Consider the following 14,828-nt stretch of genomic DNA (forward strand, 5'->3'; position numbering starts at 1 on the left):
CTGTGTTATTTTAAATACATAAATGAGATTCTGAAGAGACATTGGTAGTGGAAAGAATTGCTACATCTTGTATTTTTTTGCACCACTGACAAGCAAATAAAAACCTAACAAAAATAGCAATCTATAGGGAATAGGAAACCCAGCCAAAATCATTGTCTACAAGGGAGCGAGGGAGGATAAAAAAGGATCTACTTTCAAGAAAAGCAGCTAAGACAAATTGTGACACACTTTCCCCCCCCCCCCTCTCGCTTTTTAAGGCAATTAGCTACCTGGCCTATTTCTGTTCCCCTCAAAAATATTTGTGGTGGCTCTTGAGGCAATTTAAACTGACAAAGAGAGACTTACATCAGCAGAGGTGATTAACAACAAACAAATTGTGATCGCTTGTGTTTTACAACATCTAATATGAAGGAAACTCTTTCCTAAGTAGAAATAACAATAAAGCATGTTAGGTTAAAGAAGTACTTCTCAATCTGAAGGTGATAGAAAAATTTCTAAATTGTGCTTTTAAAAAAAAAAAATTTTTATGTGTTTGATGTAGGACTGGCTGATCAGACTATGTACTATATCTGCACACATGCAAGCAATACATACACAATTTTAGCTGTAGTATACTGGTATAAATTAGGACAAAATCTGAAGCTCTAATGAATTCCATGTAGAGACTAAACCAATCAGTGTTAAACTAACAATTGTATGTGTGAGATATTGATGCATGCTAACGTGTTCTGTAAGCAAATAAATTTGCTGGTTGCTGGCACTGTTAGCAGTGGCTAACTAGAAAGTTATACCCCCTTTTTTGTCCAAGTCATAAGAGAGACAACAACTTCTGACAGTAGAAGTGGGGAAGGAATTTTCACCACTGTTTTCTTTTGCTGGGCAAGTAAGCATGCAGTTTAAAAATGATTAGCATTTGTTTTGCAAATGTGCATTTTACTAAGCACTTGCAAGTCTAGGTTGACAAAAGACAGCTCTTTCCTCCTATTATTAATCATTATTACTTTTTAAAAAATCAAAAAATAAATTTAACTCCATTTTTTTCCCCCATAATAGATTCTGATGCGTGGCCCTAATCTAACTTGTTTTAGACAGCTACCACCCACAGTGTTGAGCAAGATCAGGTATCTCCAGCTTTTTGGTCCATGAGACGGCAGTTTTCTTCCAAGGCAGGAAAAAGTAACTCTTCAGTTCCAGTATTTGTGAGCAGACACTTACTAGATGTCTTGAATGGGCTTTTCCCTCCCCTACTTTCACGCTTGTCACTGTCAGTCACAGCCCCAACTAAAAAGTGTATGTAGAACAGCTGCCAAAAGTTTCTGATGAGAAAAGCAATTTATCATTAGATCTTATCAACAGCTTCAGCCAAAATTTATCAAATACATGAAAATAATGAAGAAAAATACAGTGCAGAAAATGAGGGTATACGAGCACTGATAAGAGCCCAAGGACCAAATTTCTGCTTATACAGGTGTAAATCAGAAGTTAGGGAGTTATACCACGTAAAACCATAGTTTCTAGCAATCAAGGAGCTTTAGTCTATTACAGGCTCTGACACTGACTCTGTGATTCACTTCACTTCTTCCTGCCCAGCTTTGCCACATCTTATAATTTTCCCTTGCAATAATTTGTCTTTTTCTTTACTATTACTATGTCTACTTTGGGGCTGAAGAGCTGCGATACAGAGAGGTTGGATGACTTGCTCAGTATCACACACAAAGTGACATAGCGGAGGAAGATATTTCACAAGCTCTGGACTAATGTTCTAAGTACTTTCTCTAATATACAGGTAGCAACAGCAGCAGAACTGGTAATGAAGTTAAAATGCACTTCAAGTAAGTTCAAGCCAGTAATGTAAGGGTTTGAATTTCTCAGTAGGCTTTTAAATTAACCTATAGGCCTGGATGACCTAAAAATGACCTAAATATGTATAGATCCTGGAACACATGCTCATTTTCACATGAGCTAAGAGACTTTTACCTCTTTCTTTCCCAATTATTCCAGGATGCTACTTCAGCCAGATGACTCCTTGCAGATTCTAGCACCTGTGGAAGCTGATGTGGGTTTCTATGCTTGCAATGCATCTAATGCCCTGGGATCCGACTCTGTCTCCATTGCTGTGACTCTAGCAGGTAATAGTTTGTAATATGTGATTGCAGGATCGTCCCTATCACTTGTGTGATTCTGGCCAGAAAGAGTTTACGGGAGTACAGATGGGTCTGGAAGCAAGGGTGTGCAAGCTGTCTGGAAGGAGGTAGATTCTGAGCCCAAACTTAGTTTGGGTGCCCTGGAAAGCCCTGAGGCACAGTCCAAACTTGCACTGATAGTTCATGAGATTAGTGGGTTAGTCTGCAAGCACTGAGTGCTTTTCCTCACTTTCCATGTCCGAAATGAGCCCTCAGGCCCTGTTATTGCTGCTCATGAGCAGTACATTATTCAGGTGTAAGTTAAGCAAGCCTGAAATATACCGGAGCTGAAGAGCTATCCCCTTGTGAGATCAAGCCCGGCACCCTGTCTGATCTGTTGTGGCACGAGAGCGGTTGACGCGCTCTCAGTTGCTGGCAAATAGAATTTCACAAAATATTGACTTTTGTGTTTATATTCCTCTAGTCATGGTTCAGTTTTACACAAGACTAAATATCCTTTGTTAGTTTAGATTTCAATTCTAAAGAAAACCCACCCGAATAAAAAATAAAGAGAAATAGGAGGTTGTACACGAATCTAACTTCTTCCAAGTAAGCTGGTAGGCAATTTCAGTAGGCTGACAGCCGCAGCAGGGCTGGTAGAAGAGGCACTAGGCAGCAAGAGGATGAATGGCAAGTTGTTGCAGAAGATGAAGGGAAAGAAGACAGTCAGCACTGAAAGACTGTGATAAGGCAGGGAGGTCTACGAAAAGCAGGATCCTATTTACTACAAAGATTAAAGGAAACACTTTAGGAATACTAAAAATCTTATTTGTAGTTCTGTGTTTGACAGTTCAGGCTGCTGTGTTCACTGTGCTAGCTCCAAAATGGGGAAGTATTTGGATGCCTGCAGTGTGCAGAGTGTGACCGTCTGCTATCAATGCATACATGTATGACTAGAGGGAGGAATAGATTTTGAGGAGCTTGAGTTTTTTTGACACCAAACACGGAGATAATCTCCAAGCAGAGGAGCATAAGGAAACCTAAGTATGCAGGAAAGGCCAGCAGCAAAGCTCCCACGGTCAGTAAACCAATTGCAAAGAGACCCTGTCTGTCCCTTTGAGCTGAATCTCTAGGGCAGAAAGGGAAGAGCTACATGAGAGCTATGTACGATTTATGTAGGTAAAAATAGAGAGACTGACCCTTCTTACAGTAATGCAGATCAGGAGTATCTCTGCTGAATGCAGGGCGGTGGTACTGCTGCTAAGGTGGTACACTGCTTTATGAGTAGCAGTTCCACAGTATAACTCTGGTGAGGCAGCAACAGGAATCTGAACATAAAGTTTGAAAGTGGTCAGTCAAAGCAGCTATACTATCCACGTAGTTCCAGTGGGTTTGGAAATCTTCTTAGTCAAATTGTAGCCTTTGTATAATCTAATTTGTGAAAAACAGGTTGGTATGAAGCTATAGAAAAATAGGCTGAGCAATAGGTATACGTGTGGGATAGATAAGCCAATAGCTCTTTTAAACTGTAACCTTCATAGTTAAATTACATTAATTGTTTAAGAGGAATTTACATTCACGCCTCCCAGACTCAAGCTAAACTCTGCTCTACATTTTCATCTCCTATCCAACCTGAACATCTTATAAAATTAGGCTATAACATCAAAATAAGATACCAAGCAGTTTTTGGAACAAAGCAACAAACCTTTTGGCATAATGGAAATACTTTCTCCAAAAGACTGGAAAGCTGAGAACATCTTTAGAGGGATCAGGAATGTGGCTGAAAGCTTATTTCATTGAAGAATTTTGTGATTAGTTTAGCATATGGAGAGAAGAAAGACAGTGGAATATGCTTCCATTTTTCTGAATGGTTTGCTACTCTTTAATTGGCTGAACAGCTAATGGATCTTTAATCTTATGATGAGATTGTGAAAGCCAATCAGGCAAATAAAAGGCTGGTTGATAGCTCAAGTGTTTTTCTTTCTTTGTGATTTAGTCATTACCACAAAACATCAAAACTTTTGGAAAAATTTCAGCAATAAGGTGCAGTATTTTACTTTACCGTTCTTAAGCAGTAGAAGCAAGAAAAGAAGAAAAATATACTAATCAGGTAGAGATTACAAATGAAAAGCATATTTTAAAAGCCCTGGAAATGTAGCTATGTGCAGCAATTTATGGTTAGGGCTAAATGAGATTTTCAGGACTCTCTACGACTTCAGTGTAACAACATTCCTTTTGACACCTGCGTCTGTTCTTCATACGCCACTTCCAGACTGACAGTCTAATGAAACCAGCAGTACACGTTAGGTTAAAACTCCAGCTTCTGGAGTCAAATGATGATATTTGAACCCGTTTTGTAACTGACCCTTTATTTAAAGGGAGAAAAAAATTCTACTCCTAGATTTTTTGGATAAAGATGAGTTTGAAAATATAACACTGCGACAAAAACACCTAAGTCCCATGCCATTTAAAGCAATGCTGTCATGTTGGGCTCACTCGTGTTCTCTTCCTTCTGCCAGTATTCTGCCTGCAGAGCATTTTAGCTCAGTCAGAGGACTGTCTTAATGTAACGTGGGCACCTCTGGTACTTCTTCATTCCCGTCACTCAGAGCTAAGCCTGAGTGTCTCTGAATTGTAACGTTTTCTGTACAGATATCTGTACAATGCCGCTGTATCATAAGTTGCCAAAGTGTCCTAGCATCCCTGATGGTGGATAGCTGATTTCACGCAGAGAGGCACAACAGTAGGGCGACGTCTTGACCAATGCCCACTTGCTTGCTGTCACTGCCGATGCTGGAAGTCTAGTGAAAACGATCCACTTGTACCACTGTTTATTGATTCAGCTGGTTCTCGTGTGTCCATATGGCTTTAATACTCTTCTGAATCTGCTCTAAGTACCCTTTTTTTTTTTTTCTTTCCTCAGAGGCATCTTTCCCGTGGACTTCAGTGGTATTGTAATATCATAAAGAGCAGGTCACCTCATACACCAGCATTGCCCCATGTGCAGCTACCTCGCTGTCCATTTTAACTACTTCCTTACAGAGTGTACTGTTGGCTAGATGCACTGTGGGAGTCTAGTGTGCTTGATCTGATAAACTGTGGTGCTTCTTTTACACAGGAAAACCTCTGATAAAGGCATCGAGAGCTACTGTGATCAACACTGAATTGCCTGCTGTTACTGTTGATATTGGAAGCACAGTGAAAACAATCCAGAGAGTAAACGTTACCATTAGCTGCCAGGTTGCAGGTGAGAAATGACTCTGTCTGTTCTACTGGCTCCTGCAGCTCTAACTTTCTGTGAGGTTCTTTTCTGTATTGTTGTCTTCATGTATGGTTAGATGAAACACCATGGTCTTAGTTTTCAATGACTCAGCCAAACCTTCTTCCTTCCATTAAATCTTAGTATAGAAATTGTCCTGCTTTTATCAACACCAACAAGAAAAGCATGGAGGCTTAAGAAAATTGATCTGGGACTGTACAGCAATCGTTTTTATTACAGAGACACATTACAATGAGGCTAGAACAAAATTGGCTTTCTTACCTATTGGGAATATCTGCTGAGAAGACATAAGCATGGACTGACTCATTTCCTCAGTGACGGGCTCAGAAAGTACACCTCAGTTAGTTCCTGCTTTTATTGCCAAACTATTTTCAAAATGAAAGTCATGTTAGTGCACTCTTTCTGATTGTTTTTTTTTTTCATCTTGAGGTGCAGAAGTTCAGAGAAATTCCAGGGCAACTGGAATTTCCCTGACTCTGTTTTACAACCAGAGACTTAATGCGCTTTGCTCTTACAATGGTAGCTTGCCCGTTTTCAATAGCTACAAAATAAGGTTGACCTTTTCTGCATGTTGCAGTCCTAAGGCTGTTGGTGGGAAAGATAATGGTAGGTAGCTGAGGGGGGACAGCGGGGGAAGAAAGAGGGTGAGCTGGGAAATTTCTAAAGACCCAAAACCAAATCTTAAATCCATTATACTTTTATGCACAGTGTGAGGGGTAGGGGGAGGGAAGAGGTTTACAAAACCCAAAGTGAGCCATGTAGGTGTTACTCCTCTGCTGTGGAGGCTTGTACAAAACTCCGTATTATCTTTGCATTAGCTCCTTGTCTCTAGCAGCTCCTTCAGATTACTGCAAATAGATGCCTGTACTGCAAATAGACAAGCTTTCTGCTCCCTGGGATGTTTCCTGCTCCAATAAGCAGTTAGTGATTGTGAGGGTTCCTTCTTCCAGGGTCAAATACCAGTGGGTATTTGACTCACATTTGCACTATTTGGTCATCTCTTATTTAGTGAGGCACTCACGGTGAGTGTCCCTGGGGATAAAGACAATCTGCATGACATGTGGAACTCAATATTAGACTGTGATCCTGATGAATTAATCACACTCAGTGGGATTAATGAAAGAAAATTACATTATCATTTTTCCTACTGGTTCATGAAGGATTGTGTTCAGTAATCCTGTTGTCTTCTCAGCACGCTCACTCCATTGCAAGAAGATCGATTTCAAATGCTTTTCAGGGAAGGAGAGAAAAGTTGTATTCTTCTTCCTAAAGCCCCTGCATGGCCATCTGCACTGATAGGGTATAAAAGAGACTAAGTTTAACAGGAACATCAATTATTTTCGATTTCTCTCTTTGATTTCTGTCAGCAGTGGTAGATGGAAAGGACTTATAGTTGTAGATAGTGACTGCTAGTTTAGGAAATGTGGCCATTTTCTAGTAATATAAATATATGGTGAAAAGAATAGGATGCGGCAGAAAAAAAGTTGTCGCACTCCTTATTGCATCAGAAAACTACAGGTGGTGAGCGCAGTATGGCTAGGGCAACAGGGAGGAACACCGATTCGGTACCTGTTCTGACAGGAAAATCACCTACAGCAATATATGAAGCCTACCTACCATGAGACTGTATATCCACAATGGAAAATTTTAGCAGTGTCACAGCAGAATCACTGCCTTCTCTCCCAAGGGAGAGTGTGTGATCTATCTGCCCAGGCTTTTTTACTGTCCACTAACATCACTGTTGCCTCACCAGCATCACCAATGTCAGAGGATACTGCTTTCATGTGTGATACTGAAGAAATTTGCTTAAATCGTAATTTTCTTCGTGGGTTTTTAATCTCTTGCTGCTGCCCCACAGAAAACACTAATTATTGTGTGACACCAGAGATTAATACTATTGAAGTTATGATACAGTCATAAACCACAAGCTGTGGTGTTACATGGGGAATAAGAGAATGAGCAGTTAGGGTGGGAGAATTTTAGAGGCCCTCTAATCTTACTTTCATACAAATAGTGTTAATAAGTCAGCATCAGTAAGAATTATAAAGAATGTCACATGGGCAAAGATGCAGGACTAGAGTGATTCTATTAGCTGCCTCACCTATGCCTGAAAAAGATACATTCTCATAAAAGCTGTTAAGGAACCTGATATTAAGCGTAGTTTTGCTTCTAGTGTAAGCACAATTCTTTGGTTTTGATCATCTGCATCAGGATTATGATTACCCAACCTTTTAATGTTTTTGATCATTCCCTTCAGAATAAGGACAAGAATAACATGCACTATTGCTTCAGTAAATGTATCATATTAATAAATTTCTAATTAATTTTTTCAGTACAGATGAACTTGAGGGCTATATAGTTTGCCAGAGTTCCCAGAAAGCATTAGCAATGAGATGACTACCAAAGCATAGTAAATTAAAGTGCAGTGGTTAATGCAATAACATCTGATAACCAGAAAGAAATTAGAAGGTGAGAATGACAGGAGAATATAATTAGAAGGCAGATTCAGAAATTATTTGGAGGCTCATCTAGATGAAAAAAGCTCTTCATACAGCTTTGTAAAGCCATGTTCTTTTCCTCCTCTAGTACTTTCCCTCTTGTTATTTCAGGATGCCTCAGAACCAATACGACAATTGAGAGTTGTTTCGGATGAGATTTTGGTGCCTTTCCTTGTCCGGTTTATATCATCATTCAAAGCTGCATATCTATCACTGTGCTGTGTAATCTGTGTTGCAGTTCTATGCATGGGCTGGATCTTGCCATTCTGACTCATGTAAGGAAGGGCCTTTATTGAGAATCAGCAGGACAGCAGAATGAATATTTGTAAGAATATTAAGTGTAAGGGTTAATTATGACATTATCTAAAGCTGCTCCTACTGTCACAAGACAGAAGTACACGCTTGCTGGTGACAGGTGCTGATATGCCTGGAGGAGGGCTCTTAAAAATAAGCGATAATGAAAGAATATTAACAGAGCCTAGGGAGTCATCGTGTATAGCTCTTTAACCTTTTATGAAAGGCATAAGCACTGTCAGAATCTGTGCTGTGAACTGAAATCTGTAGATCTTAGTAATAAGACAAGAGCAAGCACAATCATCCTGGACATATTACAGTTTAATTGGCCCTGATATGAATTGCCTCAGGATCAAACTCTCCTCTGATTGAAGCGGAAAACTGTGCTATGGGTTTGTTCAACCTGGAAAAATCCATCACATTTCATGTGATATGACTTTACCCTTTTTGTCTGTGGAGGCAAAGCATGTTTTAAAAACATGATTAGGTGAGTATGTTCTACCCCAGACTTCTGCAAAGCTGTGCCTAAACAAAATAATTCCCACCCAGTTGTCACTCAGCAGCTCTGCAGGTGTCAGTGACTTCCAGTTGGAGGATTTTGCACGAGCTGCCGAAAGCCAGAAACCTTTCTAGTATTGGCGATTTGATTTTTGTGGCCAGCTTCATTTCCAGATAGGGAACAGTTTGGATCACATCAGTATGGTTAGGAAGCTTTCTGTTGAGTTCAGTGCTTGGGGTATGTTTCTTTGGCACCGTATAGTTTCACACACACATTCACTTGCTCAACCTGCATCAAGTTGTTATTGGAAAAAAAAGTTGGATGTGAAAGGGGAAACCAGTTTTAAAAACCTGATCCTTAGGTCATCCCTACATGGTATTTTTCAAGCCACAGGACTTCTAAAAAGAGACACCTGCCTGCAAAGCATCATATACCAGTATGCCAGTAATCACTATTGATTCAGAGCTAATTTGAAATAGTGACTAAATATATATTACAGTGGTCTTTCCCCTGTGTACCCTTTTGTCTGATTTTCACCGTCTTCACAGTTCTTCAATTCTCCTATATATTCTTTCATTTATATGCTGGAGGTTGTCTTTTTTCAAGTTCTTACCTTGCTTTTTGACACATATTTGTTCATCAGCTATGCCAGATTATGACAAGCAAGTTACTACTTCAGAACCTTCTGGTAGGAAAAACAAGTAATTACTGATAGATCCTTGTATTGCTTTTCTTCCTTTCCCAAATGCTCCTGGTTTAGCAAAATTATCTTGACTGGCATGCACAATTCTGCTTGCTACGTATTCCAGACACCCTTTGTGCACTTATCCAGCACAACAATGGTGGAGGGGAAGGCTGAAGAAAACAGACTTGGATAACTGTTCATCACCTAGTGTCTTGCCTGCCTAGCAAAGTGAGGTTTGTCTCCAGCTCACACCTCTCAGACATTCAGTGTCTGTGATTGTTTCTGCAAAACAAATAAGCTCAACCTTCTGTCCTCTGATATTCACCATTGTCCAGCAAAACTAATTGAAATGCTCTTGCTACCCCTCATGGTAATGCTACGCAATAGTGGGTTTGCTCACGTCTATGCTGGCTGTATCCTATTCCTGTCTTGAATTATTTGAGGCCTATATATGTCACTAAAGGTGGAAGCACATAGGAAAATGAAGTTGCTACTCACTGCCACTTACCACACTGCTTATCTTTGCTAAACTGAACTGTAGGAACAGTTATACTTGGTTTCAAATCATTTGCGTTTAGTTTTGGAAACCTCCGATTAAAGACAAGGGAAGAATAAACCTTGTATACTGCAGAGGGTCTTTGCAGAGTTGCTGGACTTCTTGTAGATTTAACGCATCTTTCCTATATTGAAAACAGTGGGTCTTACCCTTCACTCCCTGTTGGTTTTTCCCCTACTGAAACAAGTGCATACAAGAAGAATCTGCCTCTCTGAACTAAGACTACCTGAGTAGGTGTCTGCAGGAAGCAAATTGGTGTAACGTAATGTTGTCAGCTATCATAGTCACTAATTCTGTTTGTCTGTGTTTATTTACTTTAAGTCCCAGCTCTTCGACACTGTGGTCATGTAAGATCCTCAGCTTTCGTGTCTCTTTCCGTCCTTCTTTATTCCTCTCAGCACTGCTTATCCCTCCTCTTCTCCCACTAGTCACACTTAGTCTCTGTTATTTTCGAGAAAAACTGGAAAGTGCTACCCAAGCTCAGTCTTAAAGCTCAAAGAAAATAAAGAGGAGTCCTGGTGGAGGTGGGAGAAAGCTCAGTTTTATGATTTTATAAACTCGGGATTATTTTTTTCTAAGATCTAACTTCTGATACTTTCATGCCTGAGTTTGTTGATACCGTAACATGAAAATCTGTGCACTGTGAGCAGCTTATGTCACAAGAGAGAGAAGATCGTCCCTGCACGAGGGTGGCATTGAAAGGTGAAGCACTGAGATGCCAGTATTTTGCCATCTCAAGAACTGCGGAACTGGAAGAGTCTCCGTTTTCTCTCCTTTGCCCTCTAGAAATTACCTCTCAAACTTGCTTTCCTTGCTACAGACACACCATAAACATGCAGGCTTGAATGAACTCAAGGATTTAGGTTGTTTGGTACAACTCCCCTGAGGACTATGCCTTGACACTATGGAAAGAATCAGAGTGAGGTTTTAAGTGATGACTGGCCCACCCAAGCCACACAGGCCAAAGAGGAGCAGCCAGATGGAAAGTAGTATACTGGTCCTGTCCTGGCTGGCGTTCAGAAATAGGCTGACAGCCTGTTCTTTTTAAAAAGCTAGGTAAGTATTTGAAAATAGCAACATAGACAAGAGTGTTTACTACCCTAGATATGCCGTGAGGGGTCCAGATTAGTGTATTCTATTTACCCTTGGACAAAAAATGAACAAAACCCTACTTGTATTTTGTATAGCCTGTTTCCTGCTACTGCCTGAATGTGGATGAGACCCTCTGCCCTTACAAGGCTTCAGTTTTCCATCCTAGCCACCAAACGTGGATGTATGCATCCGGGCAAAGTCACCAGGTGGCTCTGGGGGAGGTGGAAAATCAGCCGAATGCTTTGACTTGGAAGAAAGGGAAAAATTTCTTTTTCCACTTATAACTGCTCTTGCTTAGTGATACATTTGCAATCAGCCAGTCAGTGCAAACACAGAAGAGCGGGTGGTCATTCTCAGCAAGTGCAGTCTGAGGTATGTCTGCTGCCATGGCCACGGAATTGCCAAAAAAGAGTGACTTTTGTTTTGTGATGTGAATATACAATCAGAAAGGTGCTGGTGATGGACAGAGGAATATGTCACAGTGAAATAACTGCCTATGAGCAGGTCCTTACCTAACAATAAATACAATGAAGCTGCACAGTCATGTGGAAGATGGACTGGGTCCAATTTACAGAGAGTACCACAAGTGGGAGAGCAAATGGGAGGGCATGCGCTCCAGCAGTTACCACAATGAGCAACGTACTAATCCTCGCAGCCATGGGTCCACACGGTAACTGTTTCCTCACAGCCACAGCTGCACAGGTCTTTGATGTCTGTTCAGACTTCCAGATACCATTTCCCATAAACCAATTGTTCAGCAGTCAGGCAACACTGAGTTACCTGACCTGGTGGGCATTTAAACCGAGGCAGTAATCTCTAGACTTAAGGAACACCATTTACCGAGAGAGCAGTCCTGCCGAATACAGATCAGAGCCTATTCCTGCAGGAGGGTACCGAACAGAGCTAGTTGGACCTTTGCTCAAAACACACAAAAGGGCGCAATTCTTCATGCAGCGGGTTGCAAATCTGTAACATGTTGCCTGAAGAGTCCTGTTTAGGCTAGTGAAACTGCTTTTCTAAAGATGTTTGCATAAATTCAAAGAAAGGTTGGACAAATTCACTGAAGAAAAATTCATTGAGGGTTACTAAATTCACAGAAATGACTTCTGGCTCAGGAAGTTCCTGAGCTGAAAGTAGTGGGAGGTTAGGAGAGTATTAGCAGAAAGCATCGTATATGCTTGTCCTGTTCTTACTTTTCCCTAGGCGTTAGCTTATGGTTGCTGTCAGAGACAGGAGACTAGGCTAGATTAACCTTTGTTCTGATCCACTACGGGCTTGCTTTAAGAATGGTGAGTTCAGAGTTCACTTGTTCAGTTCTGGGATACTAATAGGGAAGACTTCAATTCTGTTTTAACTCTTCTGCTCTGTCTCAGAGAGAGCTAATAAATATAAAGGCAGATGTCGTGAAAGAGCTGACTAAGCACTTCTGAGATGCAAAAAATGTCATTCAGAAGTTGTGTTAAAAACTTCTTTTAATTGTTCTATCTTAACCATTTTGTCTGCAGTGACCGTAGCACCACTCAGTACCCGCTAATCCTGCTTATGTTTTGTTTTGTCAATGTTTTCCCAGGTGTTCCTGAAGCAGAAGTTACTTGGTTTAAGAATAAAGTCAAGCTGTACTCTGCTCACCACCTGCGTGATGGGTCACTGCTGATTGCAAATGTATCTCTGTCAGACCAGGGGCTATACTCCTGCAAGGCAGCCAATCTTCGTGGTGAGGTAACTGAAAGCACCCAGCTGCTGGTTCTTGGTAAGTTATGACGTTTTACATATGCAGCAGTAGCAACACAGCCTATGCAGCAGTTAGCCTTCAGAACAAATTAGAGAGTGTAGAAAGAGGGAACGACATACAGACAACCCTGCCTGGAAAAGAAATCTGTCTATGTTAGTTCTTTGGGCAGCATCACCAGCCAGGTGGTGAAAAAGGGAGCTCAGTGGACAATGAGAAACTGTTTAAGCATAGGAACCTTCCCCCATCCTGAGATTTTCAGTTTCACTTATTCAGACCTACTGGCTAAGAAAAGCACGAAACTCATTTATTATCCTTCTCTTAAATGGTGGCTCTCCTGAAAGGAAAATCATGACATTTTTTCCCTATGAAATGCTCTGCTTCTGATCAGCGCCCTTTCTGGTACATAGCTGTGTGAATCTGACCAGTTTCACACCTCTTAACAGGTGCACTTACAGGTGCATAAACCCAATGCATTTTTAGAAAGCACTAAGTGAATTCAATGAAGAGCAAAGTTTACTTTATCTTGGGTTTCTGGGTAGCAGACAGAAAGGTTAGCTGGATCTTATGAAAGGACAATGTCAGCTGTGAAGCATGCATGAAAAGCGTTACCAGTTCCACTGGTAATTAACTAGGCCTGTAGGAAAGGGCTTTCCTTTCCTACTAAGTGGTATCTATCATTTCTCAGGGCTGGGCAGATGATTAATCCAAGCAGGTTATGTGGATATTTCTGTGCCTTTGACACCAAAGTGCTCAACTTTGTAACCTTGTCCGTGTTATTAGCGCTACGCCATTAAAGCATCCGTTACAGATCTCAGCTTTCGTGACTGGGGTAAGCATAGGGCCCATGGACGATGCTGTTTTCAAGAGGAAGCTTTGAAGTGAGAGGTCTCACAGTTTTACCGACAACACTAAAGCCCCTCTCTGCATTTCGTACTGATCCCCTATGACTCCAGACTGGCTATGGAAACTTGATCTAAAAAATTCTACAGAAAAAATCAGCCAGGTTACAGACTGTAAATCAGAACTCCTACATGGCTTTTAGATCCTTTCCTGATCTTGATAAATGGCTTAATTTTTAAAAATGCGAAATTACTGTAAGTTATGCAAGCTCCTTATGTTTGTAGGGAAATCACTTTCTTAGTTTCTTGATGGAAAGAGATAGCTCAAGCATCCGTGAGTCATGCTTCTGGCACTGAATGTGCTCAGCGGAAGAAAACCTGCTCTGTGTGTATCTTGACTTTAAATTAAAGGGGATGATGCCACCATTCACTTAAATCAAAATATCCCGTCATTTCTGTGACAAACAAAATAGGGAGCAGCACGCAACACAGTCAGTTTTAAAGACAGCGTTATAGTTAGCGAAGGACTAAATCCTGCAGTTCTTAGCACAGACCGATCCTCTTGAGCTCTTTGAACTCTTAGTCCTTTGGAGCTCTGCCTAAATATACGATAGGATTTGGCAGTGTTATAACTGTATTTATTCCGGGCCTGATCATTTTCTAGCAGATAATGAAATATTTTCCATTGACTTCCATAGGCGTTTGATGAGACTGCTATGCAGCGTAAACTTGCTGTCTGTTCCAGGTGTGGAACAGATACCTGTACACGGTACCTCCTGATACCATGTAGCCTAATCACAAACAAAAACGATACGATGAGAATGCCATGGTTGCCTTCAGGCAGATTTCCTTGATGTGGTCATACTGAGCCATACCTAGCTGAAACATCAGGAGAAGCATACCATTAGGTAGCATACCAATAGTAATAGCTCAAAGTTGTTTAGACTGCCGCTTTCAAACGGTAACGTTCCGGCACGGCAAATAATGCAGCACGTGGTGGTGATGTCCCTGAGATGTTTTCTGCTATATTGTTGCTTACACCTAAGTCTCTCAATCTTGCATCCAGAACGTCCACAACCCCTTCCTCACCTAGAAGACCTGACAGCGGTGCTCTCAAGCGCTGGGACCACCATTCCTTCAGTGCTGACCTCTCCTTTGGGAACCAAAATGACCATCAGTCCTGGGAGCTCTGTCCTCATAGGTAAGTCAAAGGCTTTAAGATTTTTTTAG

The 14,828-nt window shown here is 41.0% G+C and overlaps 1 protein-coding gene across 4 annotated transcripts in view; it reads left to right on the top strand.

The window, feature by feature from the left end:
- The window catches only part of ADAMTSL1 (ADAMTS like 1), a 198,116-nt gene that overhangs the window by 151,898 nt on the left and 31,390 nt on the right, over window positions 1–14,828 (top strand). For all 4 annotated transcript variants that reach the window (XM_009677004.2, XM_009677001.2, XM_009677003.2 and 1 more), the window contains 4 exons: window positions 2,002–2,129; window positions 5,242–5,370; window positions 12,598–12,777; window positions 14,665–14,799. In XM_009677004.2, coding sequence (XP_009675299.1) covers window positions 2,002–2,129; window positions 5,242–5,370; window positions 12,598–12,777; window positions 14,665–14,799 — 572 coding nt within the window. The remainder of the gene's footprint in view (window positions 1–2,001; window positions 2,130–5,241; window positions 5,371–12,597; window positions 12,778–14,664; window positions 14,800–14,828) is intronic.

Source organism: Struthio camelus, chromosome Z, assembly GCF_040807025.1.
Source record: "Struthio camelus isolate bStrCam1 chromosome Z, bStrCam1.hap1, whole genome shotgun sequence".
Lineage (NCBI taxonomy): Eukaryota > Metazoa > Chordata > Aves > Struthioniformes > Struthionidae > Struthio > Struthio camelus.